We start from the raw sequence: 17602 nt of genomic DNA on the forward strand, positions 1-17602 counted from the left end.
TTCATCTTTCTCTGCATCCCCTTCTGTGACTGTTTGCTTTGTTTGCAGAATGTGGAGCCCTGTGGCAGGCTGAGCCCTGACCTCCTGCCACTGCCACTGCCAGGGTCCCCCTGGCCTCAGCTGCAGGTTAAAAGTCACTGCAGAAAGCAGAGAATGGAGCTGGGCCCCTTTTACCCTTAACCATCTGTCTTGTCGAGGCTGCCAACTAAGTTTCTGTTTTAATATTAATTTAACTACACAATGCATTGTAGGTGTAAGGAGATGGAAATGAGAGCTTTGCTTGAATTTCATCTAATTGCTCTTCCATCTCCTTACTTTTCTTTTATTTACCAGGCTCCATGTGACACCAAAGCTTTTACATCACCACGGCTTAACCACAATGAACTTATTATAATTTTCTTCATGGTCAACAAATATTCTAAAATTTTCAATAAAAGATATGAATGAAGTCACCTTAACACTAACTTAATCTTTTGTTTTTAAAATGATTTCCTGGGAAGTGTTTCCTGTTGTTTTCCTCAAGGATAAAAGGCATGATTTGGATTCTGTTCTCCAGAATTTTTGGGGCTTTGTTTGATTAAACTGTAAAATGTGGTATAGGCTCACATGAGGCCCTCAAATTTATGTGCAGGGTTTTGTTTAGAAAATACCCTCATGGCTTTTTTTTCAGGACACAGGTGAATGATTCTTAGAATGCAGATGAATTAATATTTCCCAAATAATGGATGTATCATAGTAAATTCCAATTTTTAAAATTGTAGGCAATGGCAAAGAGGTTAAAAGGATAAATGGAGGGAATAAAAAGCTATGTTAAAATGTTCTTTTCAATGTGGTATTCCACAGGTTCATGAAATGGTTTGGATTGGAAGGGATCTTAAAGTTCCAACCCTCACAATTTATGTTTAAGTACCATTTTCCAACAGAAAATAATATTGATTATGTATGAGCATGTAGCTGAATGAATTCTGAATTTACTTGCCTATTGACTTTAATGTCGGAACAATAAGAGAATTTTACTGTGTTTTTTATTCAGTATTGAACATGTTACGGAGGAGGAGGAGGAGGAGGAAGAATTGTCATTTCTCCCCGCTAAGCAGTGGTAGAAAGTAAAACTCTTTGATGAGATTTATTCAGGAATGGACCAAAGACTGTAAAACACCTTTGTCTGCTTAATGGTTTATAGTGCACGAGCACCTTGCTTATTAAACGCAGTCACATTTTCTTGTTCAATGAAAGTTACAGTAGTAAATACATCGTGAAATGAAGAGTCAAGGTCAGTGGAGGCCAAAGATTTTTTTTTTTCCTGCTCTCACACCAAGTGGCAAAAGGCAGTGAAGGCAATCTCTGCTTCTCCTACCAGACTTTATTAAAACATTACAACCTTGGCAGGATCACCTTCTGATGGAACAAGATTAACTGTGTGGCTGCTGCCGCTCGACGTGCTCGGCCGGGTCTCTGTTGAGGGAAGACTGAGCGCTGAGCAGATTTGGAGTGACTTTGAGTGATAAGGATTATTTGAAATAACCAAAATGTTTTCGAAATTGGGGCCCTTAGCCTTTTCCCAATCATTTTACAACATGCTTTTTGCTCGCTCCACCGAGGATCAGACTTCCCCAGCAGTCAGGGAGGAGAAGGATGGCAGTGTCTGCCTAACACAATCATAATTGTCTCTGAAGTTGTACTTTGCAAACGCTGCTTCCTTTTATTAAAGAGGAGATTTATCACCCAGAACATACAGGTTTTAGCCTGTCCTGGAGATTCGGTATAAAGTTAGGAAATAAGGAAGGCAAACATAATTTTGTCTCCCGTGTGCCGGGTCTTTGAATATTGTAATAGGTTAATTGGATCATGGAAAGGTTGTTTTCCGAAATGCAGCGCAGGTTATAAAGGATAACAGTTTCCCAATGACATGGATGAGGTTTGTTTTGTGGGCATGAAATTCAATAATGGAAGGCTTTTAATAAATATATAATTTACGGAGGACCAAGACTTACATGACAAATGTAGTGTCATATTTAATTTGGGATGCTAGCATGCAGCTAGAAGTGATCTACAGGTTAACCATTTGTTTTATACAGAATCAGTACAGCAGGCAGAGGCTTGCTTGTGCAGAATTTGCTGTGAAAGCCACAGAATGCACAGAAGGAGCAGAGGGACAAATACCATTTCTTGATCCTGTCCCTTTTTTCAGCCTCAAGAGTTCCATAGAAATATTAAGACTGCAAATAATACTGTTTTGAGCTGCAATCACTCTCTCTAGCTGTCTCCTGGATCTGCAATAGAACAACCCCAAGGTGACCTCTTCCAGCAGCATGGAGCCTGCAGGTGCAATGCTACCAGAGGGAAGAAAAGAAAGCAAAGAAGAGGAGTTCAAGTGAAGAAAAAAAAAGCTTATTTTTCCCTATGAAGAACTAGTCCTTCATATATTTCTTTCCACAAACTTGATGATGCTCCTGGTGTCTGAAGGAGGAGGGGGCTTATTCATGACAACTGTTTTTTGTTGTGGCTCATCCCCTGGACTGATCATTCCCAGCCACTGACACCTGTTCTCCAAATCCTTCTGTCCAAAACCTGGAGATTTCAGCAACACGTGGAAATGTCCTTGAACACCTCCATGAGAAGGGTGCTGGGCTTTTCCTGTGCTGGCAGAAGCTGAGGCCTGATGGGAGGAATGTATGAATGAATTATAATTAGAGATTTCCATGTTGTTTGGCCATATTTGCCTGTTTTGGGTTGAACTCATGGTTATATCTTTTCTCCTAGGCTGACAAAGCACTCAGTCTGTGAATTTAAACTGTTTAGGATACTATGCCAGTGTGTCAGTGTCCCCAAGGCAGGGACTGGAGAAATTCAAGATTCAGCTTTCCTTTTCTTGTGGCTCTCCTTGCCCTTTTGTATCCCCCAATCATCTTTTCCTTCCACTTTATCGATTCCCAAAGTGGCTGTTGCCCTCCCTGCCCACTTGCACTTCCCTTCATTCCTCCCTCTCACACCTTCTCTCCAAGTCTGGTGAATCTGTGAGGATCAGGACAAGGTGCATGAGCACATCTCCCACCTGAAGAACACTCTCAAGGTATTGATTTGTCTCAGGGATGAATTTCTGCTTTTCAACAACAGACACCAAGCAGACCAGAAGGAAACAGGAATTGATTTTCTCCATATCTTGGTGCCACCCTGCCCAATACACAATTCCCTGTCCGGACTAAAACCTTTCACAGGGCTTGACAAATGCTGGAGAATTTCTTACTAAATACTTGCTCACAACAATTAGTTGTTACTAATTAGCTCTGCCTGTGATTAGCTGTTGTCCAAAGGCATCTGTTATTATCCTCCTTGGAGTAATGCGGGTATGGCTTCTTGTGAAGCTGCTACATTAATAATGGTCTGTTATATCCAATAGGTCAATTTTGCTTATTTCATTTTTTAATTAGGGATGAGATTTATCTTGATATTACAGTAACCACTTACAACAGATGATTATCTCAGTATGTTTTCTCACTTGTGTTGCAGATGAACTTCTGACAAAAATAGGTCTTCAAGTCTTGCTTTACATATAGTCTTTGTGACCTCACTTGTCTGAGGTATTCAAGATAATAAATCCACTGGTGGTTTTCTGGGAAATGGAAATATTTCATTGTTTTTTTGTTTTCTGTGTCTGACCTGAAAAAATAAATATTTCCCTTCCAGTGCAGTGTTGAGAGTCAGACAAGAAATCTTTTTATTTCACTCTGATGACACCTCAAACGTTTATTTCCTTTCTGGGCTTTGAAGAGACATTGACTGAATTCATGCTTTTGCTTTCTCACCACTGTTCTATATTTCTCTGAAATTTTAAAGAAAAACTCCAACCATTTTTCAAACTTTTTATCTTTTTTATTATTTCAGGGGCCAAAAGACAAGAAATAGCCTTAATGAATGGGCTGACTGTTAACTTGCACCTTCTGATGGTATGTCTTTATGATGCATATTTTATCTTGTGTTGACAAGTATTTTTCTCCTTGCTTTGTGTGTGTGTAAGCAAAGTGTTTTCTGAGGGCCTCACAGAGTGACAGTTAGGTTTTTAAGCCTTGGGAGTTGTATCTTGAATAATGTAAGTGTAAGACCTGGCCTGACTCAAGCAGGAAAGCTGGACAGAGAAATATTTTCAAGGACTCTGTATTTTCAAGGACTCTGTAGGGGAAATTTGAGTTGTTCTCACATGTGTTGTATGTCAGTTGCCAGAGGAAATCTTATTATTTAAGAAACATTTACAAGTAAGTTCTCAAATTTCAGTTCCAACACCAAATTTCAAAGTTAAGGAAACAGGAGCTCAACTGTGAGCAAGGCTAAGCTGTTCTATCAGCCAAGCTTAAAATGCAGCTGCATACAAGAGATGACACTTAAAATTATGCTATTTTATAGGTGCCTAAAATGTGCAAAAGCATTTTGATTTGCATGCCATAGAGACCATAAATGTGTCTTATTTACTCTCAGGTGTTCCTGTGGCTGCATAAAGCCTGTCTCTGGTTCTCCAGTATTTCCAAAGATTTGATTCAGCTGAGCACAGATGTGAAGCTTGGCTTTGCATGGTTCTCACAACAAGGTTTATCACTTGGATCTGCTCCTCTGTCTCTGACCTTTTTAAAATTAATAATCCTGGAGCAGGGCAAGGTGGGGCTCGGTACATTCCAATTCGCGGGGCTGCTCTGCCCTGAATTAGGTGTGAATTTCTCGAGTACACAGCAGAGGGTTGTGTAACCCAAGCTGACTTGAGGAGGGCTTGTAAGTCTTCCTAGTCCTCCTGGCAAGGTGGTCTGGAACTAATAAAAGACCACCCACATGGAGATGCTGAGATCAAGTCTTTGGTCAGCCTTGTTTTGCAGTAAGGGATGATTCTAGAACTGAAGTTTTAGGGTGGGGATTGAAATCTAATTCTTATTCACTGCCTGCTGTTCTTCAGCCGCTGCGTTTGATTGCTGGATGGAGCTGGGTGAAATCCCAGCTTCCCTGGCAGCAGTCAAAGCTTTGCCATTGATTCCTGCAAGTGCAGGTTTTCACTGCTGGGTTTTGGTGGCCTTTGTTATGGATATGTGAAATACAGTATTATAACACTTTGCTACTTTGATAAATGTTATATAGACAAAGAAATATTTGTAATTTCTGGAGGATTCTCTGCCTGAAAGTAAAGCAGTTCTTTATTAGGTTACATGCTGGGAGCATCTTTCTCATCTCTGCTTAGATAAATTTCAATATTTCTTTCTTTTTTTTTTTTCCTTTACAGCTATCTTTCTTTAAACCTACTCCAAGACGGTATAAAATTCTTCTAGAAGCAAAAGCCTTTCCCTCTGACCATGTAAGAAATTAATATTTCACCATATTTTTATTATTAATCATATTTTTCCAAAGAATATAAGTAGTATGATTTGAATATTTATTAGCTCATCTTGTCCAAGTAACATTACAATAAAAAAATCTGTCAGAAGCCTTTGAGCTCAGCATATTTTACAGATCGTAGCTTTATTCCTTTTGTTCAAATAAGAAGTGTTACATGAGGAAAAGAATGAATGGGTGCATTGATTTATTAGTCTTTTCAAAGACATTGAGCAAACTACTGGCCTGAATCAACTAAAGTTGTAAATGTTTTATTAATTCCTGTTGCTGTTTTACTTTATGAAACCAAATCAATACAAACTCACAACATTAACACTTATATCCCCCCAGACAGAGATGGAAATGTTTGTTCTTAGCACTTTAGATTACTAGTTCAAACATAATTTGTCTGCTATAAAATAAGAGACAATAGCCCGTGCATCAGAGTTTTGAGCAAATTAATCTTTGGGTTTGTGGGCCACCGCTACTTTATCATCAGCACTGGGAACTGATAACAAATTTGATCTCTAAGGTGCAATAAAAGTGACTCGAGCTACTAACAGGTTTATTTGTGCTGAAGATGCTGGCACAGATGTATACACCTCAAATTGCTTTTATTCTAAGTAATGTTCAGATTAATCCCACATTTGTTCCACGTGCACTTGTACATTTGCTCTCCATCCTCTTAAATTTCTATGGCACTTCAGTAATAATCTCTGCAACTGCCATCGCTTCAGTTCCTGTAGTGAAATTTTAACTCTTTTACACTGTTATTTGATGATTGTTATTTGATCTCCAGGACCATTATTTATCGATAAAATCGGCAGATAGGATTTTTTTAAAATGGCTTGAGCATTTAAAGCTCTTATTTCCTTCCAGCTGTGCAGGAAATAGAAGAGGCGAGAATGTCACGGGGCAGGATGTCTGTGCTGGCCAAACCTGGTTTGTGTTGGCAGCAGGACATGTGGGTACCCAGGGCTCCTGGAGGAGGGATACTCAGTCCTCCTTGGCTGTTATCCCTGAAGGTTTGGCTTTCTGCCCTCTGCTCAAGTGCATCCATCACACCACAGAGCCATGGAGTGGTTTAGGTTGGAAAGGACTTCAGGATCATCATGTTCCCACCCCCCTGCCTTGGGCAGGAATGGCACCCACTGAACCAGGTTGCTCAGGGCCCCATCTCCACCCTCACTCTGCTCCATGGATTTATCCCGAAGGATTCAGGCTTTGACTTTGCCCTTGCAGTCTCTCTCAAGAATTAAATTCAGGTCTTTTTCAGTCCAAAGGAAATGTGTGGAATTCTCAGTGGAGTTGGATTATGCTTTCAAGCATTGCTTTTAGTGAAAGGCAAGGCATCCTAACACCTTTGTCAAGTTCTGATGTGTTTGCCCTTTTCTTCCTCGTAGTTGTTTATCATGTGTTTGTGTTAATGTTGTCTGCATGGAATTCTCTTCCAGTATGCCATGGAGTCCCAGCTCCGACTGCATGGGCTGGATGTGGAGAAAAACATGGTCCTGCTGCAGCCACGGCAGGTTGGTGAGGAACCTGTCCCTTCTGCTTGTTGCCACCAAGGGCAGAAACACGTTTCATGTGGAAGCAGGCATTTACTCTCAAATATTCTAGTGCAGGAGCTGTAATCTGTGTTTATTAAAATCTAGGTAAAATTAGTTTCAGTGTATATTTTTGACATTAAACCCCATTTTATAATTGCTGATCCAATAGCTGGTTTTCCCAGAACAACAACTACAAAAAAGCCATTTTCTCTATTTATCTTGTTTCAAAAAAAAAAAACCAAACCAAACCAAACCAAAAAAACCTGGCAGCATCCTGAGTCACCTGCAAAATATTGAGAATGCCCAATGTCCTTTGAATGTCCTGAGGTAAGAGATTGCCATAACACGAGCACCACTGTGTCTGCATCAGCACGGGCTGAGGGAAAGGTCTGCTCTGGGTAATATGCAATTCAGATTAATTTGAAAGGCTGCCTCGCTTCACTTCTGCAGCATTAAGAACTTTGTCACCTAACTATAAACCAAGGGTGACCTTTTGCTTCTGAAATCTGAGTCATCTTGTGAGTAAAGAGCCCACTCCTGAACGCTTGATAGATTTGCAGAGATTGTTGAGATAATAACAGTGCCTCGCAATTCAACCATCTTGCCCAAGCTTTTTTCAGTAACAAGTCTAATTCAATTCTAGGTTTTCACTGCCTAATTGATCCCTAGGTGGTGGTATGTTTTACAAGTTCCCTTGCTAGGAAGACAGGAGGAGGATGGGGAAGTAATTTTCCTGTAAAGAATCAAAAATGAGGTTGATTTTTTTTTTTCCTTGTGGTTGAAATTCTTCTATATTTAATGACCACAGGTTTGGGGATTTTTGTACTTTTGATGATGTGAGACATTGTTTTTGAAATATGAATATGGCAGGTTTATAATAGCTTCCTGTGGGATACCAAGTTTATCAGAAAAGTACAGAGCGAAACTGATCGACAACTTTCAAATCTTGTGGGTGTCACAAATTTCAGATGCCACTTAAAAATCATTAGATATTCTGTCTGCACCAGGAATTTTTGACTGTAAATTAAAACTGTCAGAAATATTAGAGTATGAAGCATGTTAGAGCATGAAGTGAACAGGCTTTTTATAACAGGCACCTCCAAGATTCACTTGCTAAAGATTATTTTTTTTTTGAGGTTACTTGCTCACAGGCTACTTCCTAGCACTACCTTTGTATATCATTACCAAGACAAGGGTTTGCTTTTGATCTCCTTATGCAAGCAGCCTGGCTCGTGGTAAAATATAGATTATGGAATAAGGAATGACAATGTCAATACTGCCAGAGTTGATGTAAAAATGTGTGCTTTAACTTTGTTTTAGGGGGAGGAGACCTTGAGGACTGAAGATATCCTGGCTGTAATTGAGAAGGAAGGGGACTCTGTTGCTGTCATTCTGCTCGGTGGGGTGCAGTACTACACGGGACAGTTGTTTGACATGCCTAAAATAACAAAGGCTGGCCAAAAAAAGGTAGGGCTGCTCCAGATGTGTCCTTTCCATGCCAATTTTAGATCAGTTTTCTCTGTAAAATATTTTAATGTCATTTATTCTGAAGTTCTTTTGTGGAACAAAACAGGGAATTTGTAGGTCTCTGGTAAAATGTAAAAGCACTTTGTGCCCAGACCCTTTGGGGACTGTGTGCTGCATGAAGAAATAGCCCTGTGGGAGCAATCTTTCAGGCAGATGAATGTTAAACTATTTGGAAAAGGTAATTCATGGGTATTAACTTTGACATGGCTTTTCTTGAAGGGTAGAATACCCAGAGCCTCAGTGAAGGAGGAGGAGGAGGCAATCACAGCTCTAATCTGTCTTGTAAAGTTTGTGTAAGATTTCTGAGCTTTTTCAGCAGACTTTCACGATTTTCATCCTTTCCTGTAGCCGTGCTGTGGCAGATTTTTCCCCCCTTAACCAGGGAGGTGAGCTCCCCACGGAGCCAGCACTTCTCACACTCCACTGATGAGTTTTCCGGAGACAGGCACAATGTGGAGCACATCAACATCACCAGATGAGTGCATTTTAGTGATGACTCAGCCTTCAGAGCTTGCAGGCAGTGTGTTCTATGGACATAGCTGTAAAACTCTTTAACCATCTCTCAATTGCCTTCGGAATCCAGGAGAAAATAGTTTTTAATTAAGTTGTCTTATCAACGGGAGGTCACCAGACTTTCCACCATGGCAGCCTTTTACTGGATGCCCCTTATCTCATACAAGATTAAACCACTGAAGGGTAAACTTATTTAGTATCACTGGATTTTTTTGGCAAAGCAGCTAACTCTTTATATTTAATGGTTTAACTCTCTGGAGAGGTTCCTACCTCACAGCACTCTATACATCTCCTGTAGCTCTGGGTTTGGCAGTGGAATTTTTTCTGGACGTCGGGGCATAAGTTATGCTGATGGCAAGAGATGGTAAAGTCCCCCCTGGGAGAGCAGAGCAGGTGTGAGAGCTGGTGCAGGGTCCCTGGGATATAAAAAGGGAATGTTCTCACAGAGCAGCACCTGGCGTTAAAACCCAGCGTTAAAAACAGTACAAAACAAACCCAACTTTTGACATGGATATAGAAAAGCGGGGTGAAAAGGAGTGTGGGGAGTCAGCTGCAGGAGAAGTGGGTTTGTGTAGGAGCTCCAAAAGCAGCACTATCACTGTGCTTTCCTGGAGTGTCTGCCAGTACTTTGCTGACCACAAAAAAAAAGGAAAAAAAAAATCACAATTCCACCGTGCTGGAACGTTAGGAAGGGAAGACAGGTTATTAACAAGATGATGCCACCCACTGCTCTTCTCTCTCTCTCTCCTGGTGGCAGCAGAACTTTCCTTCAGCTGCCAACACCTACATGTCTTCAGTGCTGCTTCCCAGAAAACCACTCCGTGATGTGTCTGAAAGGTGTCTGAGAAACAGAGAGAGAAATCTTTCCTCCTTCCCATAAAGATGAGCAACCTGAGAAGAACCTGTCTCTTTACCACCTCTCCAAAGATGCTCTCTGGGCTGTGGGCTGCAGACTTGGATATGTGGAAGAGATGTGGTTTCACTGATAGCTCTAAACTGCCCCAAAGTGGTGTTCTGGGAGAGAGTAGTCACTCACAGCTTATTACATAGAGGGAAAATGGATATGATGTTTATAAAATCTGAGGAGATCATCAGGACTTGGTGGAGAAAGATTAAAATTTCTGCAAGGCAGGGCAAAGAATAATAATATTAACTCAGGGGTATGGGCTTCCACAGAGATACACACAAAAACATCACACACTTTACCCAGAGACTGTATCATGTTCCTGAAGAGGAGAGCAATTCGTGACAGCAATTCAGCATTCCAGCAGGAACAGGTAGATGTCAAAGGCCTGTTTCCATCTGAATGCCTGTTAGAAATGACATAATGTAGACAATAATCTCTTCTTCCACAGATGTTTCAAGAGAGAGAAAAAAAACAAACCCACCCAACTGAATTTCTAGTGTCTTTGTGGTTCGAGTGTGCAGGATTGAGATCCAGGTAGATTCGTGAACTAAAATATCATTAGTATACTGAAAAAGCAGAATTAATTCAACCTGAAGGACTCTTTGAGTACCCTTAAGGCTTGAAAAGCATGAGCCAGCCGTGGTTTTATTTCCCTCCTGTCAGATACACTCAGCTCAGTGTCCTTACAGATTCTGCCCCCGGGTTAAGTGATGTTTTTATGTTTATACAAACCCTCTATGTAACAAACTGTTACACCACACTCCAACATCTGCTTATGACAAATATTTACTTGAACAGCCACAAAACCCTTGATTCATGAGGAGTTTCTGTTGGTAAGAGAAGCATTTCAGCTCCCTGCTGCTTATCTTGGACTCAGGGCTTCTGGTTATCAAAATGCCTGAAATGTGGGGTTTTCAAAAGAGTTGGCTCCTCTCCTCTTCTCACAGGCCAGAGCTGGGGTTAGGAGCTGCTGGTGGATTAGTGGAAAACTAAAAGAACTGCTGAAGCAGAGTCATTAGCATCTATGGGTTTAATTGGACTTACAGACCATATCTCTTTCAAGAGCTTCTGGACCTGATGAATCCAGTATTGTCTTCTAGTCAAACATATTGCCACAGATAGGCTGAAGGTCCTTTTAAAAGCAAATAAGACTGAAAAGTCACATTTATAGCAAAAATGCAAGGTTCTCCTTCCCAGGGATGAAGGTTAGCGAATGACCCTGCACTCCTGAGCAGAAGATAGGCTGGGGAGAGCTGACAAGCAAACGAGTCAGAAGGGGAAAACACAAGGTGAAAATGTCATTTGAGAAGAAGAGAGGAAAAAAAAAATCACTTGTCATCCAGTATGTCAGCGAGAAAAGTCCTACACAGATGGTCTTAATAATTCTTTTAATGTACAATCGAAATAAAGTCCCACAGTGTTGTGCCCTATCAGGGCTTGGCTAGAGATTTGAGCTGTGAGCTCTGGAGGCCTGGAAAATGTCCTAGGATTCTTGAGGTCAATCATTTATGAATTAAGTTACTGATTTCCTTTTACATTTTTTAAGCCAATTTCCTAAGTTCTCTGCGTACATTAAGATTCCTCCCAGAGTGAAAGCTCTGCACATAGACAGCTTCATTAAGTCATTAAATATTAAATGAACTAAATTAAGCTTGAAAAATTACCTCAGGCTATTTTTCCATCTAAGGTCTCTCAGATAAATCGAAATTACTACGTATTGTGCAAGAGACTCATCAGCAGGCTGAGGAGGATGTAACAGTGTTCCTTGGTTCATACTTTCAAGCTTGCTCTAGAGGATGGAGGAGGCTGAGTTGTTTTATTCTTCTACAAGTGAAGAAATGGCTGACTTTTAGGAGTCTACCTTTCAAATACAATTTTCATTTCATAAGTTATATTTTACTTTCCACCGACTCTGTGCCGTTATGTAAAATATTTTAATCTCTTGAGTCCCAGTAGGAAGAGCTTTAAGATCCTTCATCTTCATTTCTTTTCCTGTCTCTCTTTCTAAATGTCCCAGCTTTGCTGGCATGAAGCTGTCATTTCTCTCCCTCTCTCCAAATGTCATTGTCCATGCTGAGTTGTTACCTGCTGGTTATCAGCAGCTACCCAGACACTTTGCAGAAATGACTTTTAGATGTTAGAATAAAAGGGAAGAGGCAGGGGGAGAGCACATGTCCTGTCCTTTGCCCGGAGCAGATGGAGAGCTCTGTTTTCCCCCCGAGTCTGGGGAAGCGCCGTTCCCACGCAGTCCTGGTTCTTCGTGGCTTGTGCAGGGAGAGCTGCTTCAGTTTGTTTTACTTTTCCCATGCAATCTGTGTGGCTAAACATTTGCTGTTTGTGTGACTCAAGTGCCAGACACCTCCCTGGGAAAGCAAACCAGCACAACCCATCTTGCAGATGATGACTCGAGCAAACTGGTGCGAGTGGGCGTTTCTGAGACGATGCGGGAGCGCTGCCAGCGCCGAACCCGAATTTCCAGGCTGTGCCTCAATATCCTTCAACAGTGCCCAGTAGGATCTGCCAACCAATTTCAAAGTGGTGGGGAGCAGCTGAAGGAGTTCAGGAGCTTCACCCATGGGTGTTATGGCAATGATCTTCCTTCTTGTGGGCTCTGAGCCTGCTGTGGGTTCGATCTATTGGAGCCACTGCCAGTGCCCAAGAAAGTTTGTCCATGTCAAGGTTGCAAGAGTGTATGTGGTTATGGAATCTCATTACTGTGAGGGCATCCAACTGCCCCAAGGTGTCTCCTCCTACCTCCCATCTACTATATTTTCATAATTTGAAATGGTGTGGTTAAACACGATTTTTTAATAGAGTATGTGATGTACTGACAGGGAAAGGATGGCTGGTTTTGGCACACGATTTATAGAAAATTAAATTTCTTACATGATTTTTCTTTATGAGCAACTTCCTTTATTTTTTACAAAATTTATTTCAGTTTTGTTCATGTACAGCCAGACACACACATTCTGCAAGATTCTCATTGTGTTATTCCTGGTTTCTACTGAAGCCAGATAATCTGTCATAGAATTGCTTCTAAAAGTTTGTGTGGGATGTGTGTACCTGTTAAGGTTTAAATCCAGTCAACTGAAGTTTCGAAGTTAATACCTTAAAACCCTACAAGAACCTCCTCATTCACTGGCAATTGGCTTTAGTTTGCTGTAGCTTATTTCTCTGATCCAAAGCCATTTTATCCCTGAATGAGAGCATTCCCATTGGAATTCAGCCTGCCCCAGCCTCTCTGCATTAGCTTCACCATTTCAGTTGATTTGTCTTAACTCAGTTCTGTGTGTCCCTGTGAAATCAAGCCACCACAGCTATTTATTGGGACTTTAGTTCCAACATTTAGATCATGCAAATGCTATGGCAGTGAGATTTCTTCCCATCGTTTTGGGCAAACTTTTCAAGCTGATAACTTCACAAACATCTCCATTAGAATTAATATGTCGCGTCTTCTTAAAATGCTGCCCTGTACAAATTAATATATACAGAAGATTAAATATACCAAAGTACTTCTTAAATAATTTAGCTAAGACTCCCTCCATGCAAGAAACAGCAGGAGATACTTAAAAAAAAAAATCCCTTTGTTTTATTATTGGCCGTTGATTTTTCTGAAGCCTGTGCTCTCACTCTTATTCCTACCCTGCTGCTTGCAAGCAAGCTGTTTGTGTTTTAAAAGCAAAATGTAAAATAGCATTTAATTTGCAGTCCAGACACAAAATGCAGTCTTATTTCTGTGCTCTTAAATAAATAGCAAAGCTTAGAGTAACTTTTTAGTTTAAAAATGCTGCCATCCAGTGGTTATTTCATATGCAAAACTCTTACTTTTAGATCTAGAAATCTCTCAGTCCTTAGACATTGGGTTTTTTTCCCCCACCATTTTTCTCAGTGTCCTGTGCAATTTATGGGTATGGCAATTACAAGACTTTTCACAGAGAAATGACAGGATCCTTCTTTTTAAGGACAAGTATAAAAGTTCATAAAGATCAAGGCATTGCATGAACTGCTGTCTCATCCATTTGGATTCCCAAAGAACAAGGTCCTACTCGTTTAAATACTAGGGACATCTTGAGCATGAACATATATTAGAATGCAATTGTTAATGGGAAACTGGCATAATTTATGGCCATTACTGCTTTGTCTCTGCCTGGGCTTTGTTGTGCCACACAAGTGTTTGTATTCAGACATTTGTTCTCAATACTTGTTTTGAGTGATTCCACTTCACTGCACAATCAAAGCCTCAGCATTGCAAACCCTATCCAAGCATCCTTGAGGACAAATCACAGAACAATTGGTGATTTCTGTGTGTATTTGTGGCATAGGAAACTTGTTTCCAGCAATGACTCAGAATAGATGGGACTAGATAAATTAATCATAGAAGGGTTTGGGTTGGAAGGGACCTTAAGGATTGGGTCATTCCAACACCCTGCCATGGGAAGGGACACCTTCCATTATCCCAGATTGCTCCAAGCTCCATCCAACATGACCTTGGACACTTCCAGGGATGGGGCCACACTTTCTCTGAGTAACTTGTTCCAGTGCCTCACCACTCTCACAGAAAAAATATTTCTTCCTAACATCTCACTCAAATCTCCCCTCTTTGAGTTTAAATCCATTCCCACTTATCCTATCACTCCCTGCTTCTGTAAAAAGTCTCTTAGGTAGCCTGCACATACCGAGAGCAAGTTAAGCTCTGAAGGAGTTATTTTCAAAATAATTTCACAGTGATGATTATCTTAATAAGTAACCTAATAATCATCTCTTTCCTGCAGGGATGCCTTGTCGGATTTAACCTGGCTCACGCTGTTGGGAATGTAGAGCTTCATTTGCATGACTGGGGAGTAGATTTTGCCTGCTGGTGCTCCTACAAGGTAAAACAGGCTCATCACTGGAGACCTTTTTCCATAATGTCACCTATCTCATGGGTCAGCAAACAGGTCAGGTGAATAAGAGCTGCACCTGAAGTGTTGATGAGCAAGACTTGGCTGAATCTTTTAATTTGCCACAACAAAGAGATGGACACTGACTTTAATGGTGCCTTTGTTATGAGTGGTTCCAAAAAAGTGACAGTGGCAATGACCTACAAGGTCTTCTGAATGTGAGATGGAACCTGGTGGTGGTTAAACATCTCCCCTCTGGACATGGGATCAATGGTCTCACGGCTATAATATTTTATGAAGTTGTTCCTAAATAAGAGAATATTCTCGTCTAAACTTTAATATTTTTAGATCACAGAGGAAGGTATCTTAGTTCCTTTGACTCCTAGTGAGAGTAAGACTCGACAGACATAGATGAATTGTTTGATGACTTTGCTACATATATTATATATATATATAGCAAATATATATAGAACTGTTTCAGATGTACTTCAATTTTCTGGCCTGTTAGACTTCAAATACCGTACGTAAGCCAAGAGAGATACTTTTAAAACTAATCTGAAAATATATATCTGCTTTTACCTCCATCAGCACTTTGTGACAAGTGTGAAGATCTCCATCTAGAAACCACTAGAAATGTTAAAATTGGTTTGTTTTATAGATCAGGGTGAGGGAAGGAAAGTGATACTTTACAGATAATTGTACATGTTGATTTATTCTTTGCAGTATTTAAATTCTGGAGCAGGAGGCCTTGCTGGTGCCTACATTCACGAGAAGCATTCCAAGACTATTAAACCAGCGTAAGTATTTTTCTAATAATAAATTCCCAAATAAAAGGTGCTGTGAAGTTTAAATGGGAAAGAACTTTCCCTTTGAATTGAGATCTGAAAGTGAAATTGTGTCGATTCCTAGCCAAAGAATATGGGCATGTGCATCTATGGATAGATTTATAGAAACAGAAGAAAATTCCTGTTTCAAGAAAAAGTCATTGGGCTTATATTTGTCACTGATTTATTGCCTCAGTGAAAAGGGTAGTTAACATTTAGACAGCTTGGTTATCTGACTTTGTTACTTCAGATGGGTTGTTTTCCACTAACTTCAGTAAATTTTGAAATTGCTGATGCACATGCTCACATCTAAAATGCATTTCCTCCTTTAGGTCTGCTAACAGTTCTTAACTAAATAGAACCATAGAAGAGAGTGTTGATAATATTAAAAACAAGCACCCTAATTCATGCCTATGAGGCTGCTTAATATAAAGAGAATATTTAACAATCTTCCTTGAGAAATGGATTTTAAATAATCATTGAAGTCTTTGGTTAGTGAACAAAATCAAAGACAGTTTCAACTCTGTGCCTAATAGCTCTTTAGTACTGGCATGTTTTCATTAAAATTATATCCACTGGTAAAGCTAGGAAGTATTACATGGAGATCTGTTCTGAAAGACTGTATAATCCATGGAAAGCTGAGCTATCAGCTGAGGTTAGCTGCATTAACAAAAAAAACCTGTTATTTAAGCCATTTTATGGCTATACTCTATCTATGTGTATTAAGAACAGTGGGATAAATACTTTTAATGCACTGACAAATGTAAACATTTCTGGCTGCAATGCTTGGAGAAATTGCTGGCACTTCCTTTTATTTTAGCTTGAAGAACGCCAACTAAATCAGGTTTCAGAGACAAATAATATTATAATAAGCAGCTTTACTGCACTATGTGCTGGTTTCAGCCTGTCTAGACTCCCAGGAGATAACAAAATAACGCTGATAAGTTCTTCTCAATCACCCATAACAGAAAACTCATTAGGATGACATATGGCCTGTTGTGAGCTGATTCCAACCTCATAAGTGAACATGTTGGATATCTGGATATTTCTTCTGGAAAGGGTTTTTTCCCCTGCTCCCCTGTTGCCAGGTGCAGGCAATTGCTCCCATGGCCACACCTGGTTGTGTGGCTCCCGTGGATCCTGGTTGTGGGGAACTGAGAAGATGCTGAACAGTGGAAAAAAATGTGAAAAATTACAGAATAGCTATAGGTGGAATGAATAAAATATCAAGGGCTTTCAGTCTTTTTCTTTCCTTGATGACATTTTGAAACTTTTCTGAGGGTAGGTAAGAGTTTAGATTATTTTTTCCTGAACCAGCTCCTTCAGACACAGTCATTAATTTGTGTACTGAATCTGGATACTGAACATCTTAAATGAAATTACCTATATGGAACAGGTATTTCCAGCCTGGGGACCAATTAGGGATATAATTCCAAACTTCCTGCATCGATCCCCTGCATTATTTAATCATAGCTATTTCATATTTCCCGAGATTTGATAACCACTCATCGAATTGTTTGTAGTTCCTCTGCCTGGGTTGCAGTACTTTTCTTTCTTTCCTGCATCAACCAGCCATTTCAAATCTCCAAATAAGGCACTGAGACAAAGGAGAATTTGTCTATGTCAAAGTATTCAATTGTGTAGCTGATTTAAATGCAGAGCAATTTGCTGTATGTTGTACAATCAAATAGAGTGGGATTTAACTGCTCAGGAAGTTTGCCGGCTCTGTGCTGTGGCTGCAGAGTCTCTGGCTGTCATCTGAATCAAGGATGACACCCAGTGGCCGCACAACTTCACTCAAGAATGGAGGCACCAACCTCTTATTTCTTTGTACCTCAGCCCACACCCAAGCAGGGAATTAAATCCCAACCCAGCTGACGCCCTTGTGTGGTTTGAGCTTGTCTGAAATGCTGTTCTAACTCAGGGTTTCAGGTGAGTCACCTTTTTACCCACCTATATAATTTTTTCTAATTTGTCTCATCCTTCATATTTCCTGCAAGTTATCGACTAAGTAGTTATTTTTTATGTGGAAATAATCTGTTGTGTCTTAAT

General features: G+C 40.3%; 1 protein-coding gene across 2 annotated transcripts in view; it reads left to right on the forward strand.

Moving 5' to 3' along the window:
* KYNU (kynureninase) overlaps positions 1–17602 on the forward strand; it is a 58481-nt gene that overhangs the window by 18873 nt on the left and 22006 nt on the right. For both annotated transcript variants that reach the window (XM_083864767.1, XM_083864766.1), the window contains exons 5-10: positions 3886–3947; positions 5261–5332; positions 6804–6878; positions 8220–8366; positions 14619–14717; positions 15450–15523. In XM_083864767.1, the coding sequence (XP_083720893.1) occupies positions 3886–3947; positions 5261–5332; positions 6804–6878; positions 8220–8366; positions 14619–14717; positions 15450–15523 (529 nt within the window). The remainder of the gene's footprint in view (positions 1–3885; positions 3948–5260; positions 5333–6803; positions 6879–8219; positions 8367–14618; positions 14718–15449; positions 15524–17602) is intronic.

The sequence above is a fragment of the Zosterops lateralis genome, assembly GCF_965231275.1.
Source record: "Zosterops lateralis genome assembly, chromosome: 7".
NCBI lineage: Eukaryota > Metazoa > Chordata > Aves > Passeriformes > Zosteropidae > Zosterops > Zosterops lateralis.